The 19,057-nt window shown below is 37.6% G+C and overlaps 1 protein-coding gene across 4 annotated transcripts in view; it reads right to left on the bottom strand.

The window, feature by feature from the left end:
• RADX (RPA1 related single stranded DNA binding protein, X-linked) overlaps window positions 1–19,057 on the bottom strand; it is a 78,629-nt gene that overhangs the window by 40,655 nt on the left and 18,917 nt on the right. For all 4 annotated transcript variants that reach the window (XM_062184049.1, XM_062184050.1, XM_062184051.1 and 1 more), the window contains exons 4-10: window positions 15,911–16,019; window positions 15,625–15,716; window positions 15,390–15,512; window positions 11,447–11,551; window positions 9,431–9,595; window positions 8,307–8,467; window positions 7,339–7,514 (exon numbers count right to left, since the gene is read on the bottom strand). In XM_062184049.1, coding sequence (XP_062040033.1) covers window positions 7,339–7,514; window positions 8,307–8,467; window positions 9,431–9,595; window positions 11,447–11,551; window positions 15,390–15,512; window positions 15,625–15,716; window positions 15,911–16,019 — 931 coding nt within the window. The remainder of the gene's footprint in view (window positions 1–7,338; window positions 7,515–8,306; window positions 8,468–9,430; window positions 9,596–11,446; window positions 11,552–15,389; window positions 15,513–15,624; window positions 15,717–15,910; window positions 16,020–19,057) is intronic.

The raw sequence follows: 19,057 nt of genomic DNA, 5'->3' as shown, positions 1-19,057 counted from the left end.
ACTGAATACTAAAAAGATGCTTTCAACTGAATGAGAATGGAGAATGCAGTTAAAGGAGGACTTAGAAATATACAGCATTATATGAATATATTAGAAAAGAAAAACCCAAAGTAGCTAGAGAAACAGGAAGACAGATCCAGAAAGAAATAGACAAAAACACAAACTATGTGCATCAAGAATGAAAAATGGAATATCATTGTAGATTCTACAGAAATAGGAAAGACAAGAAGATACAGTCAGTAATTTTTAAAGATTAAGACATTACTGAGATAGTCTGAATGGGCATTTAAGGATGTTTATCTAATAATATGAAAGGCAGAGTGAGAGAGCCAGAGATCTTCCATCTTATTGGCTTATTCCTCAACTGCTCACAATACCAAGAGTTGGGCCAGGCCAAAGCCAGCAGCCAGGAACTCCATCTGGGTCTCCTACGTGGGTGGCAGGAGCCTAAGTCCCTGAGCCATCACTTGCTGCCTCCTAAGATGTGCACTGGCAAGAAGCTGGATTGCAAGAGTAGCTATGACTCAAACCCCACTCACCTATATAGGACGCAGGCACGAAGGGACCCCAAGCAGCAGTTTAACCTGCTATGCTACAGAATAATTTTACACTAATAAACATTACAATTTAGATGTGAAAGATCAAATTCTTTGAAAAATAAAATTGCCAGGAAAGAAATTGAATATATGAACATGTTGCCATTAATTACAGAAAATGAAACCCCAATTTAAAACCTTCTCTGAAAGAAAACATCACTCCCACAAGATCACTGGATATTTCATCTAAATTTGTAAGGAAGAAATAATATCAATCTTATACATTTCTTTCAGAGAACAAAAAGGAGAACGCATTCTGAATCATCTTAATGAGGCCAGCATAAACTCTATAAACCCTGTCTAGAACAATACAGATCAAACACTGTTACAACCATGGATATCAAAATGCTAAACAAAACATTATTAAATAAACCACACTGGGGTCAGTGTTGTGGCACAGCAGGTTAAGCTACTATTTGTAACTCTGTCATTCCATATTGGAGTGCCAGTTTGAATCTAGGCTGCTCTGTTTCTGATCCAGCTTCCTGCTAATGTGCCTGGTAAAGCAGTGGATGATAGCCCAAGTACCTGGGTCTCTGCCACCCATGTGGGAGACCTGTATGGAGTTCCTGGCTCCTGACTTTAGGTTGGCCTGGCTCAGCCTTGGCTTATGCAGGCATCTGGGGAGTCAGTCAGTAGATGGAAAATAAATCAATCTTTCTCTCTGTCTCTCTTTTCCTCCCTCCCTCTCTCTGTTATTCTACCTTTTGATTAAATAAATAAATAAATCTTAAAAAAATAAAAACCACTGATATATAGCAAGGGTGATATATCATAAGAAAGTAAAATTAGTTGTAAGAATACATGGATACATATGGGTGCCAGTTTAAGTCCTGGCTACTCTACCTCTGATCCAGCTCCCTGCTAATGCACCTGGGAAAGCAACAGAAGATGGCCCAAGTCCTTGGGCCCCTGTACCCATGTGGGAAACCCGGATGAAGCTTCTGGTTCCTGGCTTCGGCCTGGCCCAGCCCTGACTGTTGCAGCCATTTGGGAGTGAACCAGCAAATGGAAGACCTATCTCTCCCTCTCTGTCTGTAAGTCTGCCTTTCAAATAAATAACATGACTCTTTAACAAAAAGAATACAAGGATGATTTAACATCCAATTCAATTAAGTACATGAGAAGAACAAAAGGCAAAAATTAGATCAATAGACTCATTACAAACATTGGGCAAAATTCAACCCACATGTATGATGAAAATTTAATAAATTATGATTAAAAAGAAATTTGCTTAATCTAATAAAAATTATTCACCAAGTTCTTCAGTGGTGACTTTCGTTCTGACATCAGAAATGAAACAGATATGCTCTACTACCAATTCTATTTAACATTATAGTGGAGATCCTAACTAGTATAATAATGTAAGAAAAATAAATTGCAAAAAAATGGAAAGAAATAAATGATCACTTCTCTCAGACTATGTGTTTTGCATAGAAACCCCCTCCAAATACTGCAAACTTTTCAAATAAGTACATTTTTCCTTTTAAAGATTTATTTATTTGAAGATTTATTTTTTAAGATTTATTTATTTATTTGAAAGGCAGAGTTTAGAGAGGGAGAGAGAGAGAGGGAGAGAGAGGAATCATTCATCCACTGGTTCACTCCCCAGATGGCCACGACAGCTGGGGTTAGGTCAAGCTGAAGCCAGGAGTCAGGAGCTTCCTCCAGGTCTCCCACATGGATGCAGGAACCCAAGCACTTAGGCCATCCTCCACTGCTTTCCCAGGCCATTAGCAGGGAGGTAGAAGGGAAGTAGAACAGCCTGGACATGAACAGGCAGGGTGCTGGCATCCCAGGCGGCTTTACCTGCCATGTTGCAACACAGGCCCCTAAAAAAGTGGTTTTTTTTACATTTTAAAATTTTAATTAGTTTTTAAAATATTCAATGTAATTTGTAGACACAATTCTAAAAACAATGATATTCCCTTTCTCCCTCCTTCCTGCTCTCTCCCTCCCACCCTCCTTCTTTTTCCCTTTTTATTTATTTTTTTTTATTTTTGAGATAACATATTTTAAATTTACATTACTGTAAAAAGGCTTAGTACTTCACTGAATAACAAGTTTAATAAGGGGCTGGCACTGTGGCATAGCAATTTAAGCCACCATTTGCAGTGCCAGCATCCCATGCAGGCACCAGATGCTCCACTTCTGATTCAGCTCCGTGTTAATGCACCTGGGGAAGCAGTGGAAGATGGTCCAAGTGCTTGGACTCCTGCATCCACATGGCAGACACAGAAGAACCTTTTGGCTCCTGGCTTCAGTATGGCCCAGCCCTGGCCATTCTAGCCATTTGAGGAATGAACCAGTGGGCACCGGTTCTAGTCCAGGCTGCTCCTCTTCCAATCCAACTCTCTGCTGTGGCCTGGGAAAGCAGTAGAAGATGGCCCAAATGCTTGGGTCCCTGCACCCGCGTGGGAGACTGGGAAGAAGCTCCTGGCTTCAGATGGGTGCAGCTCCGGCAGTTGTGGCCAGTTGAGGAGTAAAACAACGGAAGGAAGACCTACTCTCTCTGTCTCTTCCTCTCACTGTCTGTAACTCTACCTCACAAATAAAGTCTTTAAAAAAAAGAAAGACTCTCTCTCTCTTTCAAATAAATAAATAAATAAATAAATCTTTAAAAAACAAGTTTTCACTGAGGCTGGCACTGTGGCGTAGCAGGTAAAGTCACTGCCTGTACTGCCAGCATCCCATATGGGCACTGGTTGGAGACTTGGCTGCCCCATTTCTGATCCAGCTCTCTGCTATGGCCTGGGAAAGTAGTAGAAGATGGCCCAAGTGCTTGGGCCCTGCAGCCACGTGGGAGACCCAGAAGAAGCTCCTGGCTTCAGATTGGCCCAGCTCCAGCCATTGTGGCCATTTGGGGAGTGAACCAGGGGCTGGAACACCTCTCTCTGCCTCTGCCTCTCTGTAACTCTGCCTTTCAAATAACTAACTAAATCTTTTTTAAAAAGTTTTCATTTTTATAAATAAATATGTATTTATTTGAAAAGCAGAGTCATAGAGAGAGGGAGAGACAGAGAGAGACATCTTCCATCTGCTGGTTTGCTTCCCAAATAGCCACAACAGCTAGGGCTGGGCCAGGACAAAATCAAGAACCTGGAACTCCATCCAGGTCTCCCATGTGAGTGGCAGGGGTCCAAGCACTTGAGTCATCTTCTGCTGCCTTCCCAAGTACATTAGCAGTAAGGTGGATTGGAAGTGGAACAACCAGGACTCAAACCAGCACTCTGATATGTGATGCCAGTGTCATAAGTGGTAGCTTAACCCACTGTGCCACAATGCCGGCCCCTTCATTTTATTTGAAGGGCACATGCACACAGATTTTCCATCTGCTGGTTCACTACTCAAACATTCACAACAGCCAGGGCTGGGCCAGGCTGAAGCTAGGAGCCCAGAACTCAATGTGGGTCTCCCATGTGGGTGATAGGGACCAAAGTACTTGAGCCACATCTGCTGCCTCCCAGGGTATGCATTAACAGGAAGATGGATTGGGAGCAGAGGAGTTGGGACTTGAACTTTGTTCTCTGATATGGGATATGAGCATCCCAAGTGGTGATTTAGCGGCTGCACAAAATGCCTGACCATCCATGGACTTTTTGAAAACCCCTCATAATGAGTTAAGATGAGGTTATCCTGCAGGATGGTGGATTCCTAAGTCCATATGACTGAAATACTGAGATAAAATGTTGAAATTTGGATACAGATATGTATACAGGGAGAACTCTATGTGAAAACAGAGGCAGGGATTGATGTGATGCTTCTGAAAGCCAAGGAACAAGGTTTCCAGAAAACCACCATATGTTAGGGGAGAGGGAGAGACATAAAATGGATTCTTCCTTGCAGCCCTCAGTAGGAACCAGCCCAGCTAACATCTTGGTATCTGGCTTCTGGTCCCCAAAATTATAATTTAAGGGGAGGAGGGGAGAGCTTCCATCTGTTGACTCATTCTCCAAATGCCTGAGAGAACTCTGGCTGGTGCAAGCTGAATCCAGGAGCTTGGAACTCCTTCTGTGTCTCCCATGTGGGTGGAAATGACACAAGTACTTGGGCTGTCACTTGCTGAATCCAGGTGTATATATTAGCGGAATCTGGAATTGGAAATGGAACTGGGACTTGAACCCAGGCACTCTAATATGGGATGTGGGCATGTAACTACTGTGCTAAATACTTGCCCAAATTTCTGTTGTTTAAGCCACCCAGTTTCCATACTTTATTACAGCAACCCTAGGAAACTAATATATATTTTGGTGTTGGGAAATAGGATGCTTCTATAACCAAATCCTAAAACTGTAGAATTACCTTTGGAACTGCATACTGAGCGGATCTGAAAGAGCTTTGACGTGCATAGCAGAAAAGGCCTAGATTGCCTTGAAAAGACTGTTGATAGAAATATGAGCCTTAAAGAATCTGGGGACCAGTTTTGTGGCACAGCAGGTTAAGCAACCTCCTATGACACCAGCATCCCATACAAGGGCCCATTGGAGTCCTGGCTGCTCCACTTCCTATACAGCTTCCTGCTAATGCAGCTGGGAAAGCAGTAGAAGATGGCCCAAGTACTTGGGCCCCTGTCTCCCATGTGGGAGACCCAGATGAAGCTCCCGGCTCTTGGCTTCAGCCTGGTCCAGCCCTGGCCATTCTGTCTATCTGGGGAGTGAATCAGCAGATGGAATATCTCTTTCTCTGTCTCTCTCCCTCTTGCTAAGACTGCCTTTCAAATAAATAAATAATTTTTTAAAGGATAATTTGGTGAGGGTTCAGAAGGAAAAGAGGAGAAATGTAGAGGAAGCTTCTATTGTGTTAGATAACACATATACTGTCAAGAACAGAAGGTATCTAGAAATATGAATGTAAAAGGTACTTCTGGTCATGTTTCAGATGGAAATGAAGACTCTTATTGGAAAGGTGATCCTTATTATAAAGTGGCAGAGGCCTTATATGAATTGTGTTATTTTGGATTTGGAAGTTGAACTTCTAAGTGATAAACCTGGAAGTTTAGCTGAAGAGATTTCTAAATGAAGTGTTGAAGGCATGGCCTGCTTTCTCATTGCTGCTTATAGAAGACTATGAGAAGAGAGTGCGAGTGGGAATTATTAAGAAAGATAAAGCTAGAATGTGAAGACATGGAAAATTCTCAGCCTATTCATATTGCAAACAAGAAAGCTTGTTGTAGAGAGCACCAAAGGTGCTACCAGACAATAATTTGCTCAAGATATTAGGCTTGTGATTTATGGATCCAATCAATCATCAAAACAGAAGAGTTGCCTATTTGGAATGAAGCAGACTGAGATACCATAAAATGAGGAAGGCTGTCAGACTCCTCTGATTCTACAGGAATGTAGAATGCAGGAAATGAGCTGACAATTATATCTGGCCACAAACAGGTATTATTCTTCAATAAAAGAGATGAATGATCCCAAGGGTGGGGCCACCTCTTCAGTTCCAGAGGGCAGGGTCACCTTTTCATTTCCAAAGGTGGGGCCAGGACTCAGGGTTAAGTAGGGTTGCTACCTTGGTAGGCCTGGAGGACACAGCATTAAGCCAGAGAGCACAATTTCAACGCTTTAAAATTTAACAGAATTTTCCCTGCTAGGTTTTGGAGCTGCTTGTGACCCATGACCTCTTTGTTCTTTCAAATTTCTCCCTTTCAGAATGGGAATAACTAACCTTATGTCTATTATATTTTGGCAGATAACTTGTCTGATTTTACAGGTTTACTGATGAAGAATAATTTTGCTCCAGGATGAAATCATCCTAAGTTTCATCCATATGTGATTTAAATGATATTTAGATGAAATTTCATACTAGAATTGATGCTGACATGGGTTAAGAGTTTTGAGGAGGCTGTGATATGGTGAATATATTTGTATGTTAAAATGACATGAACTTTGGGGGTCAGAGAAACAGAATACTATAGGTTGAACTATATTCCCGTTCACCAAAATTCACTTGATAATGTATGTACCTTCAATACCTCAGAATGTGACCTTGTTTGGAAACAGGGTCATTGCAGATGTAATTTGCTATGTTGAGGGTTGGGTTGCTCTCTGCTATGGCCTGGGAAAGCAGTACAAGATGGCCCAAGTCCTTGGGCCCCTGCACACGCGTGGGATACCCAGAAGAAGCTCCTGGCTCCTGGCTCTGGCCGTTGCAGCCAACTGGAGAGTGAGCCAGGGGATGGAAGACCTCTCTCTCTCTCTCTCTCTCTCTCTCTCTCTGCCTCTCTTATCTCTGTGTATAACTCTGTCTTTCAAATAAATAAATAAATCTTAAAAAAAAGATGAAGGTACACTAGAGTAGGGTGGGACCCTAATGCCATATGGCTGTTGTCCCTATCCAAAGGGGGAAATTTGGACACAGACAAGCACACAAGGAGAACTCCATGGGAAGATGAAGGCAGAGATTGAGATGATGCTTCTACAAGTCAAGGAATGACAAAGATTGCCAGCAAGCCAGCAGAAGCAGGAACAGATACTTCTTCATAATCCTCAGAAGGATCCAACCCTGTCAACACCTTGATCTTCAGTCTAGCCTCCAGAACTGCTTTACAAACACCTTGATCTTATAGTCTAGCCTCCAGAACTGTTTTACGGTGAATTTCTATTTTTAAGATATTCAGTTGTGGTTCTTTGTTAAAACATTCCTCAACAAATGAATACAACTTTTATCATAATTACTTATTTTATAGGATAGAAATAAACTAAAAGAAAAAATTATGCTTTGCACCTGACAAATGACTTACGGTTTAGAATATGGGCCTTGAAGAATTCTTCTTTTATTGCTTGGACTCAAACTTAGAGATGCAGGTTGAAAACACTGGGAACTCATAGGCCTGTCATATTGATGCCATATACTGATTCTTCCCTGACTTTCACTTTCTTCTCTAGATGCTTGGGATGTTGAGGGTTGGTCAGCATTCTAAAACCAGTAATTTAGAGAAAACCTTTTAAATTAATCCACAGAAATATTTCTATTTTAAAAGACTGTAATTTTAGTTTACACATTTTTCATAATGTTGAGAATTGTGGCAAAATTTTGCAATCATAACAGTGCTTTTATAAAGATGATTAAATCTAAAGTATCTGTTATTAAATATTTCAAAAGGGAAGATAAGCAAAAGTCTTTCTTTACTAGTTTATCTAAAATGCTGTATTAAATGCTTATTTCCATATGAATAGTAATTCTGGACATAGTTTTAAAAAAGATAAATTCCTGGGAAAAATAAAACTCATTTGTCTTAATTCTACCTATATTTCAGAACTGGCCTCTCTGTTAGACCATTTAGCCTCAAGACTTACTGCTATCTCTTATATAGAGCCTGGGTAAGACTACTATGTCAGATACAGAGGAACAACTTATTGTGAAAGCTTTCTTATAGTTCGTGCCTAGACAAAAGGTAGGGAAACAATACAATCATGTATACCCCTTGGAAGTTTAAGATATTCATGACAGGCTCCAATTATACACAAAATAAACAAGATGCTAGGTTTTGAAAGCCTTGGTAGAGGTCAGAGGCTGTGGCCATTAGTCCAGTTTGTCCCAAAATAAATCATGGAAAAAGGAAACAAAAAACTGTACTGAAGTTTTTCTCACAGGCTTACATCATTATGAGTTAATACATGTGAGTTCTGAATAAAATATCCCAGTTACCAATTATTACTATGATCAAAGTGCTTTCAGAGATACTCTATCAATTCTCTGGTACCATACCTGATATGTTTCTGATGCAGAGGCATTTTCTGCTGCACTGCTATGGGGGATATATTTTACAACAGTAATAATCCCCTGAATTGCAATACGTTTTTGTTCCCTATACTGCAAGACTTCAATCTCCTTCTTCACTTCACTTACAGGTGTCAAGAGAGAATGAACTACAAAAGAGTAATTCCGAGGAAATTTTAAGTTTTAAAGAACTGAAATGACAAAAATAAGAATTAGATTTGCAATGTAATTTCACACCATGAAATTATAAAGGTGCTCCATGAACTTAAATACATGAGATTTTGTGTTGATATCTGGCATCTCCTGTGAAATTTTTAAAAATTAGCAAAATACATTTATCAGTTAAATTGTGATGCAGGTTTTTAGTCTAGAGTCTTTATTTTCAACATATGCTTGGCTTACTGAATGTAATTTATATATCCTATTTCAAACTCTAAAGTATCGCACATCCTCCACATACAAAAACACATTTTAGTTATTTCAAGCAATACCACATATTGCTGGTATTGTGATGTATAAGAGGATGACACTATTTATGAGATGACAGGTCGGCATTTCAAAGTTTCACTTTTTTCCCTAAACCGTGCAGTTATCTTATGGCTTTTACAAAAGAACATGAAAAGTTAAAACTTTTCAACTGTCACATATTAATGCCACTAAACACCAAAGTAATGTTAGCTTTCTTGTCAGTACTTCAATTCCAAATTCAGTATCTCACTTACTATAGTGTCATTCTTTATTTAAAGGTAGCACTTAATCACATACACAATATATATCAAGAGGAGCATAAAACAGTTATCAGTATCTAGAATCAAGGCATCAAATTGTCCAGTGTCCCTTTTAGGTATCTTCAGACTTTTTATGTAATGTCATGAGTTGAGATCTACCAAGGTCAGATGTTATCTCAGTGACATTAATGTGTTCTCTCTTTTCATTCAAACTAATAAAATAAAAACATGAACCATTAGGAGGCAAAAATCTTATCAGTGAATGTTACTATACTATACTATAATATACTCCTATAAAAGAAAAGAATAAAGATGACTAGATGAAGTAATGTGCAACATAAGTATAGTATATAAACATATGAAGGACTGGCAATTACACAGTACCTTTAACAGAATTACTATACTTGGAAAATGTCTCTGGCACTGGTGGATAGGGGTAATATCCACCAATAACAGTATTCTTCACTTCTCCAGATTCAGTCTTTGTGGCAATCCACTGAATAAAGTTTTGTACCTTGGTATCATTGGTATAGGGCTGGTCATTTAGATCTCCTTGCAAGAAGGGTAAAGCAAAAAAAGGAGGAAAAGATCACTATAGTAAACTGTGCAAACCTTTCTGTATAATATTTTAATATTAAAACAATCTCTCATATCACCAATAACAAAGGTCAAGTTCATTTACTCACTGTATAGCAAATTATTACCCAAAGACAGTAAACAAATCTCAAGAGAGAAAGAAGACTGATCAGAATTTAAGTGGGCTGAACTGTAGCTGCTTATAAGGATACTAAAAACCACAGGAAAAACAGAAACTAATAATCTACATTTTTCTAACTATCTAAATGATGACATCTTCTGAAAAACATTTTTAAATCACACATTAACTGGAAATATTAAAGTTCATATTAATCAGGTATGAACTAAACTTCCTATGAATACTGCTCAGAATTTAAATTCATGTTCTTAAAGCATACTTAAAAGTGCCATACTTATACCTTGACATTATTAGTGTTTATAAAGTATTGACAAAGATATTCAAATATGTGACGCTTTTCTAGTACTTTTGTGTTGACAAATTTCTTAATTGACACCATGGTAGCATTCTGGGAAACATCTCATTCCAAACTATTTCCTCACCCACATTCGAAAATTTTTGTCTTTATTATTTTGATTCTGTTATTTGAGGAAATATAAAAAATATTATAATCATCCCTCAGGATCCATGGGGCATTGGTTCCAGGACTCCCTGCCGATACCCAAATTTGCAGACACTCAAGTCCCTTATATAAAATGGCATAGCATTTACATATGACCTATGAATCTCCTCCCATGTATTTTAAGTCATCTCTACATTACTTATAATACCAAATACAGTATAAATGTTATGTAGGTACATGTTACACTGTATTTTTATGGATAAAATAAGGAAAAAAATGTCTGGAAACATTCAGTGCGGACACAGTTGTTGTTTTTTTTTTTTTCAACCAATCTTTTTGATTTGTGGTTGGCTGAATCCAGGGATATGGAACCATGGACTTAAAGGAGGGTTGATTGTACTTGTAGATAAGTAATGAAATACTTATTGTTGTGTAAGTAAAATGTGAGTTCTTAGGACCAAAAACTAGCACAACTTCTTGCTTTACTTAGCACTATTTTAAAATATGAGGGGTGGGTATTTTTTACAGTGAGTAAAATGCTGACTGGACCTGCATCCCGTATTGGAGGGCCTGGGTTCAAGTCTCTGCTTCTCCATGTAGATTGAGTACCTGGCTCCTGGTTTCAGCTTGGCCCAACCCTGGCTTTTGTGGGCATTTGGAGAGTGAACCAACAGATAGAAGACTGACTGACTTTCTTTCTTTCTCTCTCATAAAATGCAAATAAATAAAATAAGAAATATTGCTAACTAAATCTATATTGTGGAACAGGGTAAATATTCTTCAGTCAATCTATGATTCTGTATATTCTACATCAAACAAAAGTTAACTGAAGGACAAAAATGCAATTTTCCAAGGAGTTACAAAATCATTGCTTCAATCATAAATAATCAGAAGCAATATAGTTCAATGGTCAAATATTTATTGTTGAAACATGCTTATACTGATAGGGAATGATGACAAGAAAAAAACGGCCTGTATATGTTCAGCACAGATGAAATTTTTTCCTCAAATACTTTTGATCTATGATTGGTTGTACCCATGGATGCAGAACCCATGTATATCAGGGTCAACTGTGTTTGTAGACAAGTAATAAAACTTTCCTTAATTTATAAATAAAAAGGGCAAAAAAACCTATCTTGTAGTTGACTATTTTAACATAAAAGTTAATATGTGTGAAAGGTTTCTAGTGAAGAGAAAAATATATATACATAGTCAATATAATATACAGAATGAAATTACTCACCAGTAATAAACACTCGACTTTCATTTGTAGTGGTAAGGTAAAGCAGCTTAGGTACTTGAGCATCATTTCTGACAACTTTCAACTGGGTGCACATAAAATGTGTCACTGTAGAAAATGACAACATTTATGAATTTACTTTTGCATTTCAAAGCAGACACGTCAAGATCAGGATCTACACATGCTTCATAAACTTTAATGAACATTGGAATCACAAGGGACTATTATTAAAATTCAGCTTCAGTAGGTCTGGGGTAGGACTTGAGAATCTGTATTTCTTTTTTAAAGGTTTCTTTATTTATTTGAAAGGCAAAGTGAGAGAGAGAGAGATGGAGAGAGAGAGAGAGGTCTTCCATCTGCTGGTTCATTCCCCAAATGGCTGCAATGGCTGGGGCTTGGCTAGGCCAAAGCCAGAACCCAGAACTCCATCTAGTTCTTCCGTGTGGGTGGCAGGGGCCCAAGCATTTAGGCCATCTTTTTCTGCTTTTCCAGGCACATAAGCAGAGAGCTAGATTGGAAGTGAAGCAACTGGGACTCACAGGATATAGTGGTGCAAACAGTGGCTTTATGCTGCCCACAACGCCAGCACCAAGAATTTATTTTCTAATACAATTCCAGATGGTACTGGTGCTGCCAGTCCTCTGATCAGACCTGAAGTAAAAAGAACCTAATATTTACTAGCCAATCTTTTTTTTTAACCAGAGCCCTTTTCTTTAGAAAATACAATGGCTGCATCTAACTAAATCCATTTGCTTGCTGCACAAATGAAGAGTCTAAGTGTCATTCTAATTGGGCACCCAACAAGGTGAACAGTAGCTTCCTACATAGAAAAACGCTTAGTTACTCCATGATACTTTCACTAATTAACTCAATCTAACCCTAAACTCCAAAACTTCTTCCACCAGACAGGACTATACAATATTAACTTGTATTTGCTTATGCAAGTGTTTTCAATATCTCATGTCTTTATTTTAATCAGATTTTATGCTTTAATTACAGGGCTTATATCACCTATTTTCTTTTTTTTAAGATTTATTTATTTATTTGAAAGTCGGAGTTACACAGAGAGAGAAGGAGAGGCAGAGGCAGAGAGAGGTCTTCCATCCGCTGGTTCACTCCCCAATTGGCCGCAAACAGCCAGAGCTGCACCAATCCGAAGCCAGGAGCCAGGAGCCAGGAGCCTCCTCCGGGTCTTCCCACAAGAGTGTAGAGGCCCATGGACTTGGGCCATCTTATACTGCTTTCCCAGGCCATAGCAGAGAGCTGGATCAGAATTGGAGCAGCCAAGACATGAACCAGTGCCCATATGGGATGCTGGCACTGCAGGCAGTGGTTATACCTGCTATGCCACTGCGCCAGCCCCATACCTATTTTCTTTTTACTTCACTAATGAACTTCATGGTTTCTAAAAAAGAAACTATGAAAATGAGATTGTAAATGTTTTTAACTTCAACTACTTTTAAAAAGTTGTCTATTATTTTAACTATCAGGTTATTTAGTTATAAAAAGTTTCATTAATCCAACCATTTTTTTTAAATTCCAGTGCATTGCATGCCAAAAGTTATGGTCTTTTTTTTTTTTTTTTGATAGGCAGAGTTAGATAGTGAGAGAGAGAGAGAGCGAGCGAGAGAGAGAGAAAGGTCTTCCTTCCATTGTTTCACTCCCCAAATGGCCACTACGGCCAGCGCTGTGCCGATCCGAAGCCAGGAGCCAGGTGCTTCCTCCTGGTCTCCCATGCGGGTGCAGGGCCCAAGGACTTGGGCCATCCTCCACTGCCTTCCCGGGCCATAGCAGAGAGCTGGCCTGGAAGAGGAGCAACCGGGACTAGAATCGGCGCCCATATGGGATGCCAGCACCGCAAGCGGAGGATTAGTCTAGTGAGCCACTGCGCCAGCCGAAAGTTATGGTCTTAAAAACTAGAAATAAATATGAATTCTTTTAATTATATAAAAGTAAATTCTCATTTGAAAATAAAAATCTCTAGAGCATAACTTGAAAACGCATTTACTACATCTCACATTTATTAGTTCTTTATTCTGTAGCAACGAAAATAAATTCATCTAAATGCTAAGAAGTGCCTTTATTTATATAGCTTTTCTTTTATTTCAAGCACTGCAAGCAAATGAATATTAATGGCTAGAGATACTGATAGAGGAATATTAAAGAAATCTGTAGGGGCCAGCAATATGGCACAGCAGGTTAAATAGCCACTTGCAATGCAAGCGTTTCATATCTGAGGGCTGGTTAGTTCAGGCTACATTGCTTCTTTTTTTTTAAAAAGGTTTATTTATTTACTTGAAAGTCAGAGTTACACAGAGAGAAGGAGAGGCAGAGAGAGAGAGAGAGGTCTTCTGTCAGATGGTTCACTCCCCAGAGTCTTCAAAAAGTCCATTGAAATGTATATTATAAAAAATGCATGAATTTCAAATGTTTTTATATCAAAATAAATTTATACTTTTATTTAATTGTTCTATACTTTGGGAAATATATATATGTATATATATATGTATATATATATATATATACATATATATATATGCCATATATCAAAGGATTTTGGTATTATTCCAGAAGATCCATGGTCATGATCCCATGGAGCCCCCTTAATACTCACCATCCATTTAAAGGCTATTTTTTCTTTCACTCTTGATCAAAAGATAAAAACAAATCATGAGTGTTGTCAACTATTGTACTAGAATAATTTTCAACAAGGTCCTCAGAATGTACCTTTCTGGGAAAAATATATTTTATGCTATCACAAGAAATAGAATATGCATGCTTTGCAAAGTTTCTGTGAACAACTGCTATTTAAAGTGGCTACAAACAAAAGGACTTGGCCATAAAATGAACCAAAAAGAAGGTAATGGAATTATCACTATATGTCATTGCTGCTCATCTCTTAGGCCCTAAGAGTAGGTGGTGTGGTTACAGCCCACTCACCTTGGAGGCTCATGCCTTGGCTATGGCCATAATGTTCTTTCTGTCCCATTCTCCAAAACTTGGCATGAGGTTGTTTTATTTAGACATATTTAAAAACTTAGTCTCACAAGCAAAGAGCAAAATCTAATGAGGCAGATGTGTGTAATACTGCTTTGCATAGACACTGAAGGACGAGAACGGCTCTGTATATAGCCTCGAGGTTTTTGGTGCTCTATAATTTCTATCTTATTTTTGGTAAAAAAATAGATGTAATAAATACTGAGAGTTTCCTCAATGTTGGCAAGCATTTAACACAGATAACAATCATTATCTATTCATGTAATCAGACAATAGTGAAACAGCACTTAAATAGCTTGATGTTCCGAATTCAAGTAAGCAAACATTCATTCAAATTGTTGAAAAGTAATAAATGTACTTTTTCTTACATCTGAAGAGTAGCCTGCATATTATATGAAACATATAATAAGGCATTCCTAAAGTATTTTCAGATAAATAAAACTAATGGAAAAAATATTTCTATATGTAAATGAATACAAGGGGGAAACACCATTGCCAAAATAACAAAATAGAGACCAGCTGGTATAAGACCACCAAACCTAATTTTAATTTCATACTCAAGTGGAATCATACTTACCACTGTCATTATTTAATCACATATGCTGTCAACCCTCTACTAATAAGTATCATGTTAGGAATGTCTTAAATTTTACTGAATATTAAGTTTCTTTAATGTGTGAATTCTAACAATGAGAATTGATAAGAGTATCTGTTTTCTCAAAAACTAGTCTAAATCCCAAGTTAATTCTTTGGACAATCAACAGGTGGTTAATATCTATAATCCCAAGTGTCATATTAATACAGCAAATATTAAACATTGTCAGACTGCCAGAATTTGCTAACTCAATAACATGCCACTTCTATAAGTCATATTTTTCAACTACATTTTAAAAAAGTTAATGCTCCTGCTTCTAAAACCAAAAGGATAAAAATATTATGAATTAAGTACTTGGATGAATATTTTCAAAGATTTCTGGCTGAGATGTAGAAAACAGTTCCACAATAAATGGTTGCTCTGAAGATCCATCAGCAATGTGAATCCAACGATAAGACCAAAAATCTTCACGGTTTTCTATATTTGGATAGAATGTTAAAATAAATGAAGATAGCTAATTACATATGCATATGAAGATAGAATTACTTACTGAAATACTTTTTATGACTTTCAAACTTAAAAATTTTACCTTTCTTTTTTGATCGCTGGACCCTTCCTACAAAAACTAAAAGGCCAATAACATCACAGATACTATCTTTTGGCATAGCATCCAGTTCTGATCTAAAAAAGGAAAGTAATAAAATAGATATTATATCTTTAATCAATGAAAAGGCATCCTTCAACAGTGACTGTGAAACTGTATATTACATAACTGCTACAGCATAATTTTGGGGAGATTTTGAGCAAATATAATACATTATTTTTAGCAACATTGAAAACTGATATTTAAAGCATTTTACAAGAAACTGTTTTACCTTGTGATAAATCGATAATTTAATTTTGGCAATTTCCATTCTGGTTTCACCTGATTTTCTGGAATGATAATTATATTAGTTGGAGGATCTCGAAGATTCAGGCCAATTTCTGGAAAACAAACATATTCTTTGAATATAGTATCTAATATATACTAAAGAATATGTATCTGCATAAATTACACAGTAAAATAATAAGACTGTACACTTTTAAATCCACCACTAAACCCAAGAACTAGACCATTATCAATGACCTTTTTATCTCTATCAAAACTTTTTTTTTATCTTTTCAAAACTTTTTTATCTAATCAAAACTTTTTTATCTCTCTCTCTCACTCTCTCCATCATCAAACATCAAAGTTTAGCCATATCTTGAATTTTGCATTTTTTTGTCAAAAAAAACAGGCTTTATCACTAGTCTTAACACTTAAAACATGATATCACAATAAAGAGTGGCAGTGTTTCTTTTTGAACTATATGCCAATAGAATCATATTTTTTTCTTTGAGAACAAATTTTTTAAAATTTTTTACTAAGTTTAAGTCACTTTATTGGATATAATAATGAGTACACTTAAAAATCCCACAAAATCCAATACACCAATAAAAACTAAAATACTTAATGGGGGCTATAGTCTTCTTCCATAAATATCCACATCCTTTCGCTATCACCATTCCATAATTCTTTTTTAATCCTTTTTGAATTTTTTTCCCAAAGAAAACTTTTATTTAAGGCATACAAACTTCATGCATTTCATAAATCTAACTTTAGGAACATAGTGATTCTTCCACTGTACCTGCCCTCCCCCCCACACTCCCACCCCTCTTCCTCCTCCCTCTCCTATTCCCATTCTTTTTTATTTTACTAAGATCTATTTTCACATATGATTAACTCTATACTATATAGAGTAAATACTATATATTTACTATAAGTAAAGAGTTTTAAAAATTGTATGAAAAAAAAAAAACTACTCCTCAACAGTCAAGACATGGGTTGTTAAAAATCACTGCATCTTGAAGTTGATTTAATTTTTTAAGCATTCTTTTTTTTATAAACTTAATTAACGTTAAAGAAGAACCCAAGAATGATACATCTTTTGCGAGCACTTAGACATAACTACAACTTATGAGACATAATAATATCCTCCACTTAATACACTAAAACAAAGTAAATCTTTGAGAACAAGTTTTACTATTAACTCTCATAGTCCAACTCTTTTAGGATAAAAGTCTTGCATGGGAAGTGAGTGCATAGTGACTCCTGTTGTTAATTTAACAATTAATTCACTTATGTATGTGGTCAGTGATCACCCGAGGCTCTGGACATGAGCTGCCTAGGCTATGGAAGCCTTTTGAACCCACAAACTGCTTCAGTATTTTTAGACAAGGCTATAAGCAAAGTAAAAGTTCTCTCCTCCTTTCAGAGAAAAGTACATCCATCTTTGATAACTACTTCTTTCCACTGGGACCTCACCCACACAAGTCCTCTGTGTATGACACTTTTTTGCCACAGTATCTTGGTTTTCTTTTTTTTTTTTATTTGACAGATAGAGTTAGACAGTGAGAGAGAGAGAGAGACAGAGAGAAAGATCTTCCTTCTGTTGGTTCACCCCCCAAATGGCTGCTACGGCTGGAGCTACGCCGATCTGAAGCCAGGAGCCAGGTGCTTCCTCCTGGTCTCCCATGCGGGTGCAGGGGCCCAAGCACTTGGGCCATCTTCCACTGCCTTTCCGGGCCACAGCAGAGAGCTGGACTGGAAGAGGAGCAACCGGGACTAGAACCCGGCACCCATATGGGATGCTGGCGCTGCAGGCGGAGGATTAGCCAAGTGAGCCATGGTGCCAACCTCAGTATCTTGGTTTTCCATGCCTGAAATGCTCTTATGGGCCTTTCAGCCAGGCCAGAATGCCTTAAGGGCTGATTCTGAGGCCAGAGTGCTACTTAAAGCAATTGTTATTCTATGAGTCTGCTGTACAGACTGCTTCTCATGTTGGAGCATTCACTCCTTTTTAATTCTATCTATTATTATTACCAAACACATAGTCCTATTTATATGATCACTTTAACACTTAATTATTTCTATATGATCACTTTAACACTTAATCCTATCCACATGCTCACGTTAACACTTAAAATGCTATTTTTACCACCCAGCTTAAAGGGATTTGGAGTCTCATGACAAGTTTTTCTTTAAAAAAATTTATTTATTTACTTGAAAGTCAGAATTATACAGAGAGAGAAGGAGAGGCAGAGAGAGAGAGAGAGAGAGAGAGAGGTCTTCCATCCATTGGTTCACTCCCCAGATGGCTGCAACAGCTGGAGCTGTGCTGATCCAAAGCCAGGAGCTAGCAGCTTCTTCCTGGTCTCCCATGCGGGTGCAGTGGCCCAAGCACATAGGCTATCTTTTACTGCTTTTCCAGGCCATAGCAGAGAGCTGGACTGGAAGTGGAGCAACTGGGACTCAAACCAGTGCCCATATGGGATGCTGGCACTACACGTGGTGGCTTTACCCATTAAGCCACAGCGCCAGCTCCTAGAATCATATCTTAACAATACTTAAGGGTTACTTTCTCCACTCAGCATTATATTACTAAAATTCATCCATGTAACTCTATGTGGTATTTTTATTTTCATTTCCACAACTGAACAATGTTCCAATGTGTTAATATTCTACAATTTGCTTGTCCATTATTGTGTTGGTGAATATCTAGATTAATTCCAGGTTCTTGCTATTATAAACATGCTGTTATGAACATTTTTGAATCATTCTGCACACACAGGCAAGAGTTTTTCTAAGTTATTATACCTACGACTAGATAGCCTGGATTGTATGGTATGTAAATGTTCACAATTGCAGGATAATCCCAAGTAATTTTAAGTGATGAATGTGTTGTTAAGTTCTTCCAAAATTTTATCTTTCGAATTTAAAAATTTGATACATGGAAGGTTGATTTTTAGGTGATATGAGATTGGGACATAATATCTTTCTTTCTCCAAATTGGGGAAGTTTTCTGTAATTGTTTCACTAAATTTCAAATGAATTTCTGAATCAGTTTGTCACTTCTAGAAGAAAATCTGATGGCATGGCACTTAATCTTTATTTTTTTAAAAGATTTATTTTATTTATTTGAAAGAGTTACAGAGAGAGGTAG

Source organism: Lepus europaeus, chromosome X (assembly GCF_033115175.1).
Source record: "Lepus europaeus isolate LE1 chromosome X, mLepTim1.pri, whole genome shotgun sequence".
NCBI lineage: Eukaryota > Metazoa > Chordata > Mammalia > Lagomorpha > Leporidae > Lepus > Lepus europaeus.
The sequence above is the reverse complement of the archived record's forward strand: the minus strand, read 5'-3'. Positions and strand labels throughout refer to the sequence as shown.